The sequence below is a fragment of the Anolis carolinensis genome, chromosome 5 (genome assembly GCF_035594765.1).
Source record: "Anolis carolinensis isolate JA03-04 chromosome 5, rAnoCar3.1.pri, whole genome shotgun sequence".
Taxonomy (NCBI): domain Eukaryota; kingdom Metazoa; phylum Chordata; class Lepidosauria; order Squamata; family Dactyloidae; genus Anolis; species Anolis carolinensis.
Genome location: NC_085845.1, coordinates 14,080,030 through 14,099,631, shown reverse-complemented (window position 1 = coordinate 14,099,631; position 19,602 = coordinate 14,080,030). Strand labels below are relative to the sequence as shown.

Below are 19,602 nucleotides of genomic sequence, written 5' to 3'. Positions count from 1 at the left end.
AGCAAAAAAAAATCTTAATTTTGGATAGCATAGGGATGGGTTAACACCTCTGTAAAGTTTGTTTTGCTGACTGTGACTTTGTTCAGAAGATTTCACCTCACTATCTGTACCCGTGACAATTGGATTTTGAACATTTTGGATTTTTGTGGAAACACGGACTAGTAATAAAGCTTCAATTGATACATCTTCTTCCCCATGATAACTCTTTCAGGGATGAATTTTCCTTCCTATGGGTAGATTTCTCTCACTTCCTGTTCTCTCACCTCATTTGTAACTAGGAGTCATTGAAAGTCTGATGTTTGTAACCTGGGGACTGACTGCCTGTATTCCTATTCTGGGACCAATTGCATAGTCTGACAACATCAGACAAACAATAACTGAAATCTTTACCCACACAAATTTGTTTTAATATCTTACTCTGCAAACCAAAAGAGGTGTGTGTGTGTAATATAATGGTTTAGATCCAAATGTGCCATCCTATAAACAAAAGAAAAGTTAGTGGAAGTTAAGAGAAGTCCCTCATTTATTTATTGTCGTTATATCTCATTTTTTCAGAAAGCAAACCCTTTGAATGTAGCTTAGAAATATACACAAATAGTATCAAAAATGAAAATAACCATAAAAAACCTAATCAGTGGCAGACAGATTTGTGAAGGAAAGGGTGACAGTCTAAAAGGAAAATGACCCCTCCTATCTGTCTTAACGTAACGGCGTTCTATGCAGTCATGCCGGCCACATGACCTTGGAGGTGTCTATGGACAACGCCGGCTCTTCGGCTTAGAAATGGAGATGAGCACCAACCCCCAGAGTCGGATACAACTGGACTTAACGTCAGGGGAAACCTTTACCTATCTGTCTTATACTCCTCACTACAGTTTGCACAATCATTCTGTTTCTTTATTCATAGCTTAGATTGCAAACTTGGACACAAAAAGGATCACATAGCTAAGATGCATGCAGTTATATACTGTAATTAGGCTTATTTTGAACGTGGTAGTCTGAAGATTTGAAATGCTCACACCCACAGTTTCCAATGGCAAACTCAGTGTGTCCCAAACATTAGGGCTAGCTTTTTAAAAGGGAAAAAGCATGCAGCCCATGTATGGCTATGTACTTGCAAGCACAGTGCAACATCAATTTATGTTGTTGCAAAAAAGTTTGTGCCATAGCACTAAGAAGTGAGCTCCCTCTGCTCATGTTTTTTTATTCAATCAAATATAATGTTGCACAATGTATTACATAAAAAAATTAAATTACTGCTTCATTACCTGAGCATGAGAAGTTTTATCTAGTTGCCTATGGCAGGGTTTACACTAGCTAATATTCAAAACAGGATTTCAGTTTGTGATGGACAAATCACCATGCTGGCTCTCTTTCTGATCATTCCCTTTTGCAGGAATTGCTAAAAAAACCTTGATTTTCTTCTCCCCATATGCAATCACAGCAGCAATGGTGCTTAGCTTCTTTTCTTCCCTATCAAGCTGAGAAAGAATTCATGACCTGTTTTAAGATCTCCAGCTTGTTTGGGTTGAGGGGGAGATAAGGCAGAATGCAAATTACTACAGACATCCTCAAGATCTACTGGAAAGACTGTTCTCAATGTCTTCACTATTACGGAGTCTCTGGTGATGAAGATAATCCAAATATAATAAAACCATTCAGGTAACACATTTTTATATCATCTTTATATGTGTAAAGAAAGAGGAAGGCCGGAACAAGAAACATGAGGAGGAATTTTGATATAAATGCATGATTTGGTAAGTGGAAAATTTAGAAAAACAAGTCATAGTGTACTTCTCTTCTAGTGAAACATAATTCTTTAATTATTAAGAGTAGTACCCAACTGTATAAAAATTATTAAACAGAATTTCCCCACTAATAATTTACATCAAGATTTGGGACAAATCAACCATGTGAACAAATACCAAAGTCTTTTACGGAGGAAAGACTCTCCATATATATAAAAAAGTAATTTTCTTTATCCATAGTTTCATTTTTGCAATACTGATTCAAATATTATCAACTATGCAAGACAGAATATTACCCAGAAGTACTTTGCATCTCATTCAACCCTGAAACAAATACCTTATTTTCAAGTTCTGTCAAGGTTCTCTGTGTTTCCAATATACTTTGGAAATGCGAGTTGAATTTATCTTATCTTTTATAAACGATGATCCAGCCAACGTGAAAGACCTCTATGTTCCAGTGATCTTAATTTGATATGCTTAAATTGTTTTCTATTCACCAAACAAATGCTTTTGGCTGGTTCATGACCACAAGTAAACTTACTATGGTTAAAATACAAATTAGCCACATTCACTTCCAGTTAACTATTTACAATGCATATGGAAGATACTGATATGGTCAACACTGTCAATATTTACTTCACATTTACAGCAGTACAGAAAAAGTGTAACAGCTTTAAGTATTTGAAAATTATAGAGTATTTCCTGAATGCTCTTCATTTCCTCCATATTTCAAATGGGTGACCACATTAAACATTATTTAATTCAGTTATTTGCCTAATTCAGTCTTACCCTATTATCAGAAACTAGTAATGAAAATAAATTTCAAATGTGCAAAGTAGATTGTAAGCCACCTATAACATTACATTTTACTTTTTAGTAAGATGTATCACAAGACTTCAAACCCTGGAAAAAATTAACTTCCAAAACATATAAAAATAATAAAACTTTAAAAGGATTTCATTTTAGCTGATGCTATAATGTACAGACTTGAGTCTCATTTTGGGAGAAAGACTGGATATGAATCAAATAAAGAAAGTGCACCGTGAGCAGACCCTGCCTTCCAGCATATGTCACGTGTGGATCATGGAGCCATAAAAAGTTGGGCACAGTGCTCTTGCCACCATCTGTCCATCTAAACCATTCACTAGTATCACATTCACTGTTCCTGCTCAAATAAAGTTAATTAGGGAAGCAAATACAAGGGACAAAGCCTTCTTGGTGATGATTTCTCAATTACAGAACTCCCTTCGAGCTCACCTATGTTATAAGCTTTTAGGAGGCTGTGAAATCTTATTCTTCACTGCAGTGTTTTCTCAGACCACTTACATGATTCATGGTTATTTTTGTTGCCTTTTGTACACCTATCTGATATGCCTACTTTATTATCTCATATGCACCTTCTTTTACATACCACTTTGTAAAATCCCAGCTCTAAAAGTAACCTATATAACAGGCATGGGCAAAGCTTGGGTCCTCCAGGTGTTTTGGACCTAAACTCCAACAATTCCTAACAGCCAGGAGGGCTGAAGTATGCCCACACAACGTAACAATAATGTGATTTAACATGAGTTTGACTAACAGCAAACTGCTAACATTATCGTCTATAAGTTCACACAAGTCCAGAAAGAACAATTTTAAATAGCTTATGAAAGCCACTGGAGGTGGGTGTGGTTTATTTAACTTGTGAGTTTGTGATCTTCCACCAACAACTAGAAGGAAAGAGTGGCTTTAACAAGGCCCTCCCCAACCATTTGACTTCCACATGTTTAGGACTACGGTTTACTATTCTTGTCAGGGTTCTCAGCCCACTAGTATGGCACTGCATAAAATGCATCTAGAGGGAAACAGGCTGGGGAAGACTGATCCGAGGCCGGCAATGCTCAGTGACAACAGATTTACACTCTATATTTTATATACAGAATGAGGTCACTGCATGGTCCTGTTCTTACATTAAGAAACTTAAGAGAGCTATACTGACACCTAGGTTTGCCTTTCAGATTAAAGAAGACTGACATAGTTATGGTCAATCCTACCATGTGACTTAAAGCTGGTGAAACCAAGTCTTAATGACATCAGTGTCCGACGGCAGTTCCTCAAAGTATAGTGCTATATACTTTGGTAGCCAGATTTTGATCATTTTCATAGTTTCCTCCTTTCTGTTGAAATTGTCCACATGCTTGTGGATTTCAATGGTTTCTCTGTGTAGTCTGACATGGTGGTTGTTAGAGTGGTCCAGCATTTCTGTGTTCACAAATAATATGTCATGTCTAGGTTGGTTCATCAAGTGCTCTGCTATGGCTGACCTCTGGTTGAATTAGTTTGCAGTGCTTTTCATGTTCCTTGATTCGTGTCTAGGCAATGCTGCATTTGGTGCCCTATGTAAATTTGTCCACAACTGCCTGGTATATGGTAGACTCCTGAAGCATGTGGACAATTTCAATAGAAAGGGGGAAACCATGAAAATGAACAAAATCTGGATACCAGTATTAAAAAACATTAAATCAGGACAGTAAATAAAGAACAACACTCTGAAAATAGGGGAATTCTAGACATGAAACCATCAGGGCCAGCTAACACCTCCCAACAAAATATTCCTCCAGGCAAGAATCAACCAGATCTTGAAGCTGCAAGGCTTTTCAATGTTAATCAAGGTGATTAATTGCAACATTCACACTTGCTTCCAACAGACAAGAGTGCTTTCTCGCACCATGGACCTTCCACAGATATATAAACCTCCCTTGCCTAGTTTCCAATGTACCTCACAACCTTGGAAGATGCCTGCCATAGATGTGGGTGAAATGTCAGGAGAGAATACTTCTGGAACATAGCTTAAAGTCTGGAAAATTCACAGCAACCCAGTATCTATAACATTGTTTGAGGAAGAACTGGCAATGCTCAGGACTGTGGATAGCTCAACAGATTAAACCACTAGTTACAGGAAATCTGCTGATCGGGAGGGTTGGCAGTTCGAAGCCGCTAGTCAGGGTGAGCTCCCGACTATTAGCCCTAGCTTCTGCCTAACAGTTTGAAAGCATGCAATGCAAGTAGATCAATAGATACCGCCTCAGCGGGAAGGTAAAAAGGGCACCCCATGCAGACTAAACATGATTGGAGATGTCTATGGACAACAGGCTCCTCGGCATGGAAAATGGAACAAGAGTACCTCCCCATGGCCAAAGTTGAGCAGCGCCTCCAGACGCCTGAGAAGAAAAAGGTGAAGACCTTTATCTTTGTCTGTGTATTGTATGTCGCTGTTGTGTGAATGGCATTGAATGTTTGCCTTATATGTGTACTGTAATCCGCTCTGAGTCCCTTCAGGGAGATAAGAGTGGAATATAAATAAAGTGTATTATTATTATTATTAAGTACAGTAGAGTCTCACTTATCCAACGTTCTGCATTATCCAACGCAGTATGCCTTTTAGTAGTCAATGCTTTTGTAGTCAATGTTTTCAATACATTGTGATGTTTTGGTACTAAATTCGTAAATACAGTAGAGTCTCGCTTATCCAAACTTCCCTTATCCAACATTCTGGATTATCCGACACAGTCTGCCTTCAGTAGTCAATGTTTTTGTAGTCAATGTTTTCAATACATTGCGATGTTTTGGTAACTAAATTCATAAATACAGTAGAGTCTCACTTATCCAACCTTTCCTTATCCAATGTTCTGGATTATCCAATGCAGTCTGCCTCCCACCCGGATACACAGCTGTTTCTCTAGGCAGTAACGCGCTGCGGGCCAACACACCTAACAACAATACAAATGCAGCCATGCTCCAAACAAATGGCAGACTCATTGTAAAACATGATTAATTGGAGCTTAATTTGTAAAATCATAATGGAATTTGATGTTTAATAGGCTTTTCCTGAATCCCTCCTTATTATCCAAGATTTTTGCTTATCTACCATTCTGCTGGCCTGTTTATGTTGGATAAGCGAGACTTTACTGTACAGTAATTACTACATAACGTTACTATGTATTGGACTGCTTTTTCTTTCGGTTTGTTGTAAAACATGGTGTTTTGGTACTTAATTTGTAAAATCATGATGTAATTTGACACCACCCCTCCTTATTATCCAACATTTTCGCTTATCCAACGTTCTACCGGCCCATTTTATGTTGGATAAGAGAGACTCTACTGTCCCTGGTAAAACTACAACTCTCAGGATTCCATAACACTGAACCCTGGCAGTTGAAAATGGTGTTAAACTGCATTAATTCTATAGTAGAGACAAGCACTTAAGGTTGTCATCCAATCCACAAATTTTGTGACTCTTCCCCAGATCCACAAGCGAACTTTCAGTTTAATGTGGGTCTTGTGGGCCAGGGGAAAACAAATCAATATGTTTTCTTAATAGTCCAGGCCTGGGCCAACTTCGGCCTTTCCTCCAGGTGTTTTGGACTCCAACTCCCACAATTCCTAACAGCCTGCCGGCTGTTAGGAATTGTGGGAGTTGGAGTCCAAAACACCTGGAGGAAAGGCCGAAGTTGGCCCAGGCCTGCTTGAGACCCTGCTCTTCTTCCCCCTCGGCCTCACCTTCCGCCAGCAGCTCTTCCACGGTGACCTGGAAGCGCCCGACGGCGAAGACCCTGCTGCTGCCCACCGCGGGCCCGGCTCCCACCACGCCGCCCGCCGCCAGCGTCCCTCCTCCGCCTCCTCCGCCGCCGCCTCCGCTGCTATTACTCCCTCCGCTCCCCTCAGACTTGGGCATGCGGGAAAACTTCTTCATGGCGGGCGAGAAGTGCTTCAGTCTCCGAAGGGAGCCGTTGCTTCTGCTGCTGCTGCTTCACCGCCCAAGGAGCCGCCCCTTCTTAAGCTGCTTCTTCCCTCAGGAACGCCTCGCAACGCAGTGAGGGCCCGAGGCCCACTGTGAGGGGGAAAGCCGCCCTTCGACGACCGACAGGTCAACCGCCTCGCCTCAACAGAGCCTCGCTTCACATTCCGCCTGACTTGAGTGAGGAAAAGCTGCCGCCGCTACGAACGAGCCGCAGCCGCCCCAGCGCGCATGCGCCGACGCTTTGCGCCACTCCCTCGCCTCTTCCCCCTCCCCTCCGACGGTCACGTGGAAGGGGCGTCGCAAGCCCCGCCCACTCCTGCGGGCCCAGAGAAAGGAGGAGGAAGAGCGCGCGCGTCTTTCAAGCCACGCCCCCTCTCCGGGTCCAGAACGAGGTTGGGGGAGCGCGCGCACCCTTCCTCCGTATCTTTTCCCCCCGCCCACCCCATTGCGCATGCGCTACATCTGACACGAGCGCGAAAGGGGGCGGGGCAATGCTGGGTTTGGATGTAAAGGCACAGAAGCCGGGAAAGCAAACGCGAAGGGTCCGTCCCTCTGCGCATGCGCTCTTCTCAATCTCTCAAATATGCAATAATGTATATCTTCTCAATACAGTAGAGTCTCACTTATCCAACATAAACGGGCCGGCAGAATGTTGGATAAGCGAATATGTTGGATAAGGAGGAGGCATTAAGGAAAAGCCTATTAAACATCAAATTAGGTTATGATTTTACAAATGAAGCACCAAAACATCATGTTAGACAACAAATTTGGCAGAAAAAGTAGTTCAATACTCAGTAATGCTATGTAGTAATTACTGTATTTATGAATTTAGCACCAAAATATCCCGATATATTGAAAACATTGACTACAAAAATGGGTTGGATAATCCAGAACGTTGGATAAGCGAGTGTTGGATAAGTGAGACTCTACTGTATATCAGATATACAATAATTATGGGAGTTGAAGTCCAAAACACCTGGAGGGAAGGCCGAAGTTGGCCCAGGCCTGGACTATTAAAAATCCATATTGATGAAGCACTGTATCATTATATATTATCAGAAGTAATTATATTTAATAGATTAGTATTACTACATTACAATATTGTTACTACTACTACTACTATTATTATAGGATTGTTGTGAGTTTGCCCTTACATCATCCAACAAGCCCTACTCAGAGTTCTATGCACAAATTCTTACTCTGAATTTCTAGTAATTATTACTATTCAGGTTCTAAATTGCTGTTGATGTTGTATTATGTTGTTTTATGTGGCTATATTGTTTTAATTTTACTGATCTCTATTTTAATCTATGTTGATTGGGCTTGTCCCATGTAAGCAGCCCCGAGTCCCTTCAGTGAGATGGAGGCGAGATACAAAAACAAAGATTATTATTACAGTAGAGTCTCATTTATCCACGCCTCGCTTATCCAAGCTTCTGGATTATCCAAGCCATTTTTGTAGTCAATGTTTTCAATATATCATGATACTTTGGTGCTACCCTGTTTCCCCTAAAATAGGACATCCCCAGAAAATAAGACCTAGCAGTAGTTTTGCTGAATTGCTAAATATAAGGCCTCCCCCGAAAGTAAGACCTAGCAAGGTTTTTGTTTGGAAGCATGCCTGCCAGACAGAACACCAGAGCATGCAAGATTGGCAAATATATGTACCATAGAATTGTTGTACATGGAAATAATGGTAGTAACAAGAAATTCTTCATAGGATTCACAGTTTGTCTGGTTATTCTGGTTTGTGATGAAAACTACTGTACAGTATATAATAAATGTTCATTTTTTTGTTCAACAATAAATGTGAATTCTTCTTCATGGAAAAATAAGACATCCCCTGAAAATAACACCTAGCACATCTTTGGGAGAAAAAATTAATATAAGACACTGTCTTATTTTCGGGGAAACACGATAAATTCGTAAATACAGTAATTACAACATAACATTACTGCATATTGAACTACTTTTTCTGTCAAATTTGTTGTCTAACATGATGTTTTGGCGCTTAATTTGTAAAATCATAACCTAATTTGATGTTTAATAGGCTTTTCCTTAATCCCTCATTATTATCCAAGATACTCGCTTATCCAAGCTTCTGCCGGCCGGTTTAGCTTGGATAAGTGAGACTCTACTGTACTACAATTATTATAGGATTGTTGTGAGTTTGCTCTTACATCATCCAACAAGCCCTACCCAGAGTTCTATGCACAAATTCTTACTCTGAGTTTCCAATAATTATTACTGTTCAGGTTCTAAATTGCTGTTGATATTGTTTTATGTGGCTATATTGTTTTAATTTTACTGATCTATATTTTAATCTATGTTGATTGGGCTTGTCCCCATGTTAGCCGCCCCGAGTCCCTTCGGGGAGATGGAGGCAGAATACCAAAATAAAATTATTATTATTTGAAACACAAGATGAGTCCACAGCAGACACTCTGCTGGCTGTTGTATTGGATCACATGTTGGACACTTCATAAGTATCTAGGACTGTGTGATGTATCAGCGAATAATGTGTGCAGATCCCAGTAAGGTGGCCTTCTGCAGCTTGCAGGTGGTAATTTTGTCAGCGTCAATTGTGTTTAAGTGCAGGCCATGATTTTTAGGCACTGCACCCAGTGTGCCGATCACCGCTGGGACTACCTTGACTGGCTTGTGCCAGAGTCTTTGTATTTCGATCTTTAAATCCTCATATTGTGTCAGCTTGTTATTATTATTTTCCAGGCTGTATGGCCATGTTCCACAAGCATTCTCTCCAGACGTTTCACCCACATCTATGGCAGGCATCCTCAGAGGTTGCGTATATTGGAAAACTAAGCAATGGAGGTTTATATATCTGTGGAAGGTCCAGGGTGGGAGATAGAACTCTTGTCTGTTGGACAACACATTATTATAATACTAGCTTGGGTACCTGGCGTTGCCTGGGTTATTTGAAAAAGTCATTTTTAATTGCACAAAATGCATAAGGTTGTGGATTAACTACAACTGACATCATGCCAGGTTAACACCATCAGTACTTGACTCCACCAGTACTCAAAGTTTGCTGGGCAAGTTTGCTCTAGATGCATCATCGGTGGGGTTCAGTGTGCTCTCAGGCTGTAGGGTAAACTACAACTCCCACCATGGTGAGTCAGTCATGGAGTTCTATGTGCCAAGTTTGGTCCAGGTCCAGGTCCATCATCGGTGGAGGTGAGTTTCTTTGGTTGTGGGTGAACTACAAATCCCAGAAAGGAAGGAGAGTTCCCCACCAAACCTCTCCGGTAATCACATTCCGCATATCAGGTACGTGTGCCAAGTTTGGTCCAGATACAATTCCCCCAAATCAAGGTGAATTTCCCCCAAATATCTCCAGTATTTTTTGTTGGTCAAGTTGGTTCCAAGTTAGTTCCAGGTTGGAGGAGTGCAGAGTGCTCTCAGATTGGAGGTGAACTTTAATACTACCAGTATATTATACTATTAGTATTATATATATTGTACTATAAGTTGTAGTATATATAATACAGTAGAGTCTCACTTATCCAAGACGCGCTTATCCAAGGTTCTGGATTATCCAATGCATTTTTGTAGTCAATGTTTTCAATATATCGTGGTATTTTGGTGCTGAATTCGTAAATACAGTACAGTAGAGTCTCACTTATCCAACATAAATGGGCCGGCAGAATGTTGGATAAGCGAATATGTTGGATAATAAGGAGGGATTAAGGAAAAGCCTATTAAACATCAAATTACATTATGATTTTACAAATTAAGCACCAAAACATCATGTTAGACAACAAATTTGACAGAAAAAGTAGTTTAATACTCAATAATGCTATGTAGTAATTACAGTAGAGTCTCACTTATCCAAGCTAAACAGGCCGGCAGAAGCTTGGATAAGCGATTATCTTGGATAATAAGGAGGGATTAAGAAAAAGCCTATTAAACAGCAAAATAGGTTATGATTTTACAAATTAAGCACCAAAACATCATGTTATACAACAAATTTGACAGAAAAAGTAGTTCATTACACATTAATGCTATGTAGTAATTACTGTATTTACGAATTTAGCACCAAAATATCACGATGTATTAAAAACATTGACTACAAAAATGGCTTGGATAATCCAGAAGCTTGGATAAGAAAGGCTTGGATAAGTGAGACTCTACTGTAGTAATTACTGTATTTACGAATTTAGCACCAAAATATCACGATGTATTAAAAACATTGACTACAAAAATGCGTTGTATAACCCAGAATGTTGGATAAGCGAGTCTTGGATAAGTGAGACTCTACAGTACTTTGTCTGTCAGCTTATCATTGTCACTTATCCAACACTCGCTTATCCAAACTTCTGGATTATCCAACGCATTTTTGTAGTCAGTTTTCAATATATCGTGATATTTTGGTGCTAAATTCATAAATACAGTAATTACTACATAGCATTACTGCGTATTGAACTACTTTTTCTGCCAAATTTGTTGTCTAACATGATGTTTTGGTGCTTAATTTGTAAAATCATAACCTAATTTGATGTTTAGTAGGCTTTTCCTTAATCCCTCCTTATTATCCAAGATATTCGCTTATCCAAGGTTCTGCCAGCCCGTTTAGCTTGGATAAGTGAGACTCTACTGTATTGTACTGTACATTATTATTAATATAATATATTAATATTATTACATTGCATTATTATTTCTATATATTATTATATCATGTATATTGAGGGATTCTCAATATATTTTATTCTTCTCGCTCTTCCTCCCTCCCATGCCTAAGCCATAAGCTTCCTTTCCTGCAATTACTACGACGCCTTGCTTCAATCGCTGCCGGAAGTGAGGTTTAAGAGTACTGTAAGCACGTGCTTAAAGCGACAGAGGAAGGAAGGAAGGAAGGAAGGAAGGAGGGGCGGAGTTAAAGAACGCTCTGCTCGCTCCCAGGCCCCGCCCACTCCTGATTGAAAGCGGTGGGCGTGGCTTAGAGACGGCGCTGTCGGAATTCTCGGCGCACCGTTAGTCGGGAGGGGGCGTGGCTTTTTTAGACGGTGCCTTTTTTTCCCTTTCGGCGTACACGTGTACGCGGATGCACACGTGTTTACGTTCAAACGCGTGTCAACATGAAAAAAGTCGCACACACGCTGGGATATTTCAGTTGCGTTTCCAGCCCTTGTATCAGACTATAACTCCCGGAATTCCATAGCATTGCACCATGGCAGTTAAAAGTAGTGCCAAAGCCGCATTAATTTGACAGTGTAGATGCACGAAGGGTAAAACCTAGCTTCCCAACAGCTGCCAGCGTGCCTTTGCCAAATGATTCCGGAAAATCTTGTTAATGCTAACTAGGAAAAAGTGACTCTGAGGCTGTAATAATAATCATGTGCATAATTTCTTGGGAATTAATAACAGTTCACTGCAGTTTTATTCCAAGCACTGCGACATTTTGCTGCTTATTATGCAATCGCTCTTTGTCAACATCAGCAGCCTAATATTGTCGTCTGCAGGGCTCCTCCTGCTCACTGCACCAACCCTTTCCTGCTGCATTTCATTCCACTATCACTCCCATCTCAGCCAAAGTGTATCTATCTACACTGCAGCATTAATTCAGTTTGACAGCACTTGTCCTGACTCAATGCTGTGGAATCGTGGGATGTGTAGTTTGGTGAGACACAAGCAGCCTCTGGCAGGGAAGGCCAAAGATACTCTGATGAATCTATGGCATTTAAAGTGGCATCAGACTTAATTTTCCTATGTAGATGCACTGCCAGTCAACACTATGTAACCATTGGCCTTTATTGGACTCTTCCTGTGTGTGTGCCTTCCCCAATTGTTCTAATGTTTTATTGCTTTAATATACTGTACTCAAGAATTGAAGTTTTGTGTCTTGTAGGAAGTCTATACCTTTTTACTATCTGTTTATTTCTATATATATATATATATATATATATATATATATATATATATATATACACACACACACACACACACACACACACACACACACCATGTTTCCCCAAAAATAAGACAGTGTCTTATATTAATTTTTGCTCCCAAAGATGCGCTAGGTCTTATTTTCAGGGGATGTCTTATTTTTCCATGAAGAAGAATTCACATTTATTGTTGAACAAAAATTGAACATTTATTATATACTGTACAGTAGTTGTCATTACAAACCAGCATAACCAAACAAACTGTGAATCTTATCAAGAATTTCTTGTTACTACCATTATTTCCATGTACAACAATCTATGGTATGTATATTTACCAATCCTGCATGCTCTGGTGTTCTGTTTGGCAGGCATGCTTCCAAACAAAAACTTTGCTAGGTCTTACTTTTGGGGGAGGCCTTATATTTAGCAATCCAGCAAAACCTCTACTAGGTCTTATTTTCTGGGGATGTCTTATTTTTGGGGAAACAGGGTATATAGGTAAAGGTTTCCCCTGACATTAAGTCTAGTCGTGTCCGACTCTGGGGGTTGGTGCTCATCTCCATTTCTAAGCAGAAGAGCTGACGTTGTCCATAGACACCTCCAAAGTCATATGGCCAACATGACTGCATGGAGCGCCGTTACCTTCCCACTGAAGTGGTACCTATTGATCTACTCACACTTGCATGTTTTTGAACTGCTAGGTTGGCAGAAGCTGGGGCTGACAGTGGGAGCTCACCCTGCTCCCCATATTCAAACCACTGACCTTTCAGTCAGCAAGTTCAGCAGCTCAGCAGGTTAACCCACTGCGCCACAGGGGAATCCATACACACTCTGTGTGTGTGTGTGTGTGTGTGTGTTTGTATGAAGAATATAAATGCCTTCTCCAATTCTTCTGAAGTTTTATTGCTTTAGTATACTCAGGAACTGAGGTATTGTCTCTTTTGTAGGAGGTCTATTATACTTCTTATTTTCTTATTTCCACACATATTACTTACTTAGGCAATCCTTCATTGCCAAAGTATAATGGCCTTCCAAGTGTAGTGTCTTGGTGGTGAGTACATAGGTGACTGAGGAGCCCTATTTCTGATTCACATGTTCATGGACTGCTGGAAGAGCACTTTGGTTTTCTCGATGTTCAATGAGAGGCCGAGCTTCTCGTATGCTTCTGCGAAGGTGTTTAGAGTGGCTTGTAGGTCTGCTTCTGAATGTGCACAGACTACGTTGTCATCGGCATATTGGAGTTCTATGACAGATGTTGTGACCTTAGTTTTGGCTTTCAGTCTGCTGAGATTAAATAGTTTGTCTTCTGCCCAATAGATGATTTCCACTCCTGTGGGAAGTTTCCCATCAACAAGATGAAGTATCATAGCGATAAAGATGGAAAATAAGATTGGGGCAATAACATATCCCTGTTTGACACATGTATGTTTTGTATATGTATGTGTGTAATTTTTTATCCATAAGAAAAATATATTAGAAAAGCAGCAACAACACTATGTAACATTATTTTTGTTCCTGGGCTATAAATGTCATTTCCTAATTGGTTTTATAATAAAATGATGGATAAAGTTTATTAAATTGCAAAACACTTTTTTGGGGGGCGGGATATCCTGACGCACATTTTTTATGAATATTTCATAATTGAGTCTCAACCTATTCAGCTACAAAAATGAAGTTTCTGGAGTGTAACTACTTTCAAAGTAAGTACTGCACAACCAAACAAGAAGTAACAATTTCAAACCAGGAACAGAAAGAAAAAAAATCAAATTTTGTTACATAGTGCGATACAAAGACGCAAGTATATAATATATAATGCTAAAATTGCACAGTTACATTCTAGCTACTATAACAAACTACATCAAGGCTCAAACACACAAAACATACACAAGGAAACAATCCTACTCCTTATCTGGCGGTTTTTATCTCTTATTGTTCTACTCCCTTTAAATGATATTACTATATATTCCCACTTCTGCTTTTGGTAACTCTTCTTATTGCAACATTCACACTATTCTCCAACAGACAAGAATTCTTTCTCTCACCCTGGACATTCCACAGATATATAAACTCCACTTGCCTAGTTTCCAACAGACCCCACAACCTCTGATATTGCCTGCCACAGATGTGGGCAAAACATCAGGAGAGAATGCTTCTGTATCATGTCCATATAGCCCTGAAAACTCACAGCAACCCAGTGATTCTGGCCATGAAAGCCTTCGACAACACTCTTCTAATTTATATATCCTCCAGCCGACAGCGCTTTCCTAAGGGTTTTCTTTAAAACCTCTCCAAGGGTGGTACGATTTGGGCACTTGTACTGGAATAATAACTAAATAAAAGATACATATCTCTACAGTACAATAACTTTCCTTGGAGTCTCATTACAGGATAACTCCACCATCAGCTCCTCTGAGTCAGAATCCTTTCTAGAGACTAATTATTCCGCATTAGCAAATATAGACAGGAAGTGCTACCCCAAGCTGATTGTGAAATGTTGGTCATTAACATTATTTAATTTTTTTTATAGTCATGAAAAAATCAACAGCTTCTCAAATGCAACAACCATTGCTTGTTAATTCCAGCATCAGTGAATGCCCAAAGATGCTTTGGTAATCAAACTTCCTTTTCAGTTAAAATTCATATTCCTTTTTTTAATTTGCTTTTATGAGCCATCGTGAAACAATAGATGCTATGTTGTTTAATTTCCAAACAACTCAATTATTTTTCTATTGTTTTTGTACTTATCATTATTAGTCTCAACTGGGACCACAAGAACGAGTTTAATCATACCCAACATTTGCTGGAAAGTACTTGATTGAGACTGGAGGAAGGCAAATCTTGAGCTTAAAATCGGATATTCAAGACATTTATGAATGTCAAGAGATTGCCAATAACATACATCACAGATGTATCTCAATCAAAATATTTAAAACCTGATTTCTCACATTCATCACCACTGAAATAATAGACTTCCCAGGATTATAACAAACTCCTTAATAGGTCTTGAAGATCGAATGGGTGCTGATTCCATTGGAAAGTGTAACAGATGTCCTCTAAATTATCAAGAAGGTGTGATAATGCATAGAAATAGTCAAGAACTATTGGTTAGAGTCGCAGAAATACATTCTGCAGTACTACCAAGGAACCTTTTACATTTAAAAGTTGGCATTCAACTCAAATTAAATTCAACTTGTGTAAATTCAATTAGCACGAGAAGTCTAAGGTTTCCTTACAGGAAAGGAAAAACAAGTTTCCATTTTCATCAGAAACAAGTCCAGCTGCAATACTTCTCATTTTCCTAAGAATTTGAACATTGAAAATACTAGCCAAAGTTATGATAACTTGCGTAACTATTTCACAGAAGTATTAGATCACTCCAATCAGTTTAAATAGTTAAACACAAACACTATTCATCCTGGGTCTTAATTGATTGATCAGGAAAATTGTTCATCTTTAAAGGCTGACCCTGAACTTTCTAAGTCTTTTGTTTTCCCTACCTACCCAAGGAACTGTGGCTGAGGTTTTCCTGGAAACATACTGAAATTACTGAAAACACAGGCATGCCTCCCTTAACAAAACTTGCAACCAGGAAATTCCTTTCTAGAGTGTTTTTATGCTCTTGGACCTCACTTTTCCTCCTGGTGTTGTTGTTTTTCTTTGCTTTTAGCAATGTCAGGCCTATGATGATGTTAAAGAAAGACTGGAGAAACACAGACTTTCTGGATGAAACTACACTGTACAATTAATGCAGGTTGACACCACTTTAATTGCCATGGATTAGTTCTATGAAATTCTGGGAGTTGTAGTTGTATAAGGTGGAAGCTGCTTCCTTGGAGGCTTTTAAACAGAGGCTGGATGGCCATCTATTGGGGGTGCTCTGATTATGCTTTTTTGGAATGGCACGGGGTTGGACTAGATGGCCCACGTGGTCTCTTCCAACTCTATTATTCTATGATTCTAAGATCTTTAGCCTCAGAGTGCTGATACCTACCAAATTGCAACTCCATTAAGCTATGGCAGTTAAAGTGGTGTTGAATTGCTTTAATTCTCCAGTGTAGATAGATACATCCAATGTCAGTTTGGAGGAGCACGTCTGCAGGTAAACATTGCAATACATGAGCTCAGAATGTGATTCTGTTGTAGCAAATCCTATTGTTGCTGTATATGGCAAAATAAACAGCAGCTGCCTCCAGATTCTCTTCCTGAGCATTTCAGAAAAACAAAACAGAGAGAAAAGGAAAAAGCAAAATGAGCTCCCTATCAGCTACTCAGTATGTTAAAGACATATAGACCTATAGATGTGGTCACCAAAATGGAAATGTTAAGCACAGTGGAGACTAGTGAAATTGTAAAAATCATGCTCTGGTAGATTTGGAAAGAGCTTTTAGGTGTTTGAAGTTTTTTGTTTACTTCTGCAAAGACCTAGTTTGATTCCCCCTGTCTAAGAGTTATAATAAGTTTCAGCAAAGTTTTCATTTGTTGATATATACATGTGGAAGGATGCATTATAGGAACATATTCCTATACTTTCTATGTTATTTCTACCTCTGGTGCCAACTCTTCTGCTAAAAGACTGATGCTGAAGTACATACCAATTTCATTAACTGTGGTTTACCTATGTCCCCGTAACAATAAGATTTCCAGTCTTGTTGGCTGCCAAAGCAAAGAAAGCAAAGTGATCCTCAGAAGCATGGAAAATGTAATCTATTTCGTGTCTTTCTGAAATAAAGAAGGCCCAGATCAGATTCAAGTGCAATTCCTAGGAAGCTTAACTTGCCAAAGATGGCTTATGTCTAAATATACCATAGCTTCTGCTCCCATATTGGGAATATTCATAGGGTTACATCCAATGTGCACAAACCTTTGTTACATTCAGCATTTCCAGTATTTTAACCTTATGTTATTGTCAAATCCAATCATTTGATTCTTTTTACATGAGACATACCAGAACGTCTCATGTAAGGTCATTCACAAGTGTGAGATCATTGGGTAAGATCATTCACAAGTAGCTCCACAAGCTATTCCATAGATCTGTATACTAAGTGTTGGATCAGATCTTGTTCAAGACATTTGAACTTCTAAGATATCAAAAGAACCATTGCAAAAACCGTGTGCAAGCCATTACATTAAGTTTTGCAAAAGTTCTTACACAAGTCTATTGCACAAGTTTCATTAAGCCAAGTTATTCCAGAAGATGTTTCACGATTGTACAAGCCATGACATTATTTCCTGCACAGACTTCATTAGACTAGATGTTGCTGTGCTAATTATGCTGGGCATTCTGTGGAACTTGGTTCAACAGTGGAACTCTCTGCCTCAGTGTGGTAAATCTCCTCACAAGTCTTCCGTTTCTTCTTCTTTCCCCCCACCCCAGGAACAAAATTACATCATGAGACTGAGATTTTCCTGGAAACATGCCGAAATAACTGAAAATACAAGCATACCTCAGTTAACAAAAGTTGCAACAAAGAAATTCCTTTTTACTGTGTTTTTATGCCCTTGGGCCTCTCTTTTTCCTCCTGGTGTTATTATTTTTGTTTTTAGCAATGTCAGAGCTGTGAAGATGGTAAACAGAGAAACAGACTTTCTGGGTGTATCTACACTGTAAAATTAATGCAGGTTGACACAACTTTAATTGCCGTGGCTCAGTTCTATGGAATTCTGGGAGTTGGACAAAGTGGAAGAGTCTCCCTTGGAGACTTTTAAACAGGGGCTGGATGGTCATCTGTCAGGATGCTTTGATTGTGCTTTTCCTGCTTGACAGAAGGGGATTGGACTGGATGGCCCATGTGGTCTCTTCCAACTCTGTGATTCTATTATTCTCCCAGCAGGTGAGTATCCCTTGCCCATTTTTCTGATAGCACACACATGGATGTAAACTATTCCCTTATGTTAAAGAATCATCATGACAGACCTCACTACACATCAAGTTATTGAGCAGATCACAATATGCACTTCTTGTATGATGCAAAAAAAATGCTATAGCACTTGGTTTGTGTTCCTTATTTTAAATTATTTATGACAGAGTATTCAAAGGTACAATGGGAATTATGTACTTCATCTACCACAGCCCTGTCATGCTTCTTTTTCGAAAAATAATGTTCATGAGACAACACCAATGAAAGCAAAATAAAGCCTTAACGTTTTTATTAAGACTGGTTTTTGACAGCCGCAGAACAAAGTAGGTTAATTAATGTGATACTGCTATAGATTTTTTTTTAAAAAACTATCAAACAGAGTATTTGAATAAATTTACAACATGAGCTTTTGGAGGCTGAGCATTTGACATGTTGTTTTCAAACTCTATAACACCATAACTCAATAACAGAAAATACTGAGTCTGAAATGTGCAAACATCCAGAAGAAAGAGATTCTGTGATTGCAGAATAGAAAGCCTGTCTATGTTGTGTTCCTGATGCTTAAACCTGGTGAATGGATTTCACTGAATTGACCATTTCCATCTACCCAAGGCTGAAGTCAGCAGGAAAGCTTCATTGAGCTTGGCTGAAATCAACAAAGAGTCGTGTGGAACCTTAGGGAGAAATGCCTTCCACTTGGCATAAGCATTGGAGGACTGCATCCCACTTCATCAGGTGTGTGGAACTTTGCTACTGTTGGCGGATTACAAAAGCTTGGATGAGCAGATGAGGGATTATAATCACTGGGCCACATTAGTCCAATAAAAAGAGCACAAAATCAACAAAATACTCTTATTTATTTTTACAAGGTGGAGCGTACAATGTGATGTAATCTACGATAACCACCAGCCAGATATAGTATCTCCTCTCCATGTTCCCCATACACACCAGCCAATATTAAACACCTTGAGTCCTTATGTTGTGAGAAAGGTGGGATAAAAATAAAGCCACTAAATAAGTCAACATTTCATGCTCATCCTTTGGTGGATTTCCATTACTTCATTTAGGATCTTCCTCAAAAATACGTTGCACACTTTGTGAACTTCCCAGAGCCCGTTGGTACATTTGTCTTGTGTGTTTTCTCCTTTGTCTCAGAGGAAGCATTTCTATAGCAACAAAAACCTAAAGTGTCTACAAAAAGAAAACCCTCACAAATGCCCAAATCCATTTTACCGTCTCTGAACAAATGTCTTTTCTTTAGTTCTTCTATAGATGACTCTGGCTTATGGATTGTTTTAGATACAGTTACC

The 19,602-nt window shown here is 39.3% G+C and overlaps 1 protein-coding gene across 2 annotated transcripts in view; it reads right to left on the bottom strand.

The window, feature by feature from the left end:
- bmp2k (BMP2 inducible kinase) overlaps positions 1-6,806 on the bottom strand; it is a 47,427-nt gene extending 40,621 nt beyond the window's left edge. The window contains exon 1 of one of the 2 annotated variants that reach the window (XM_062981371.1): positions 6,288-6,806. In XM_062981371.1, coding sequence (XP_062837441.1) covers positions 6,288-6,480 — 193 coding nt within the window. In that variant the 5' untranslated portion in view covers positions 6,481-6,806. The remainder of the gene's footprint in view (positions 1-6,287) is intronic. The other variant, XM_062981372.1, reaches the window with a different exon arrangement.
- Positions 6,807-19,602: the final 12,796 nt, after the last annotated feature.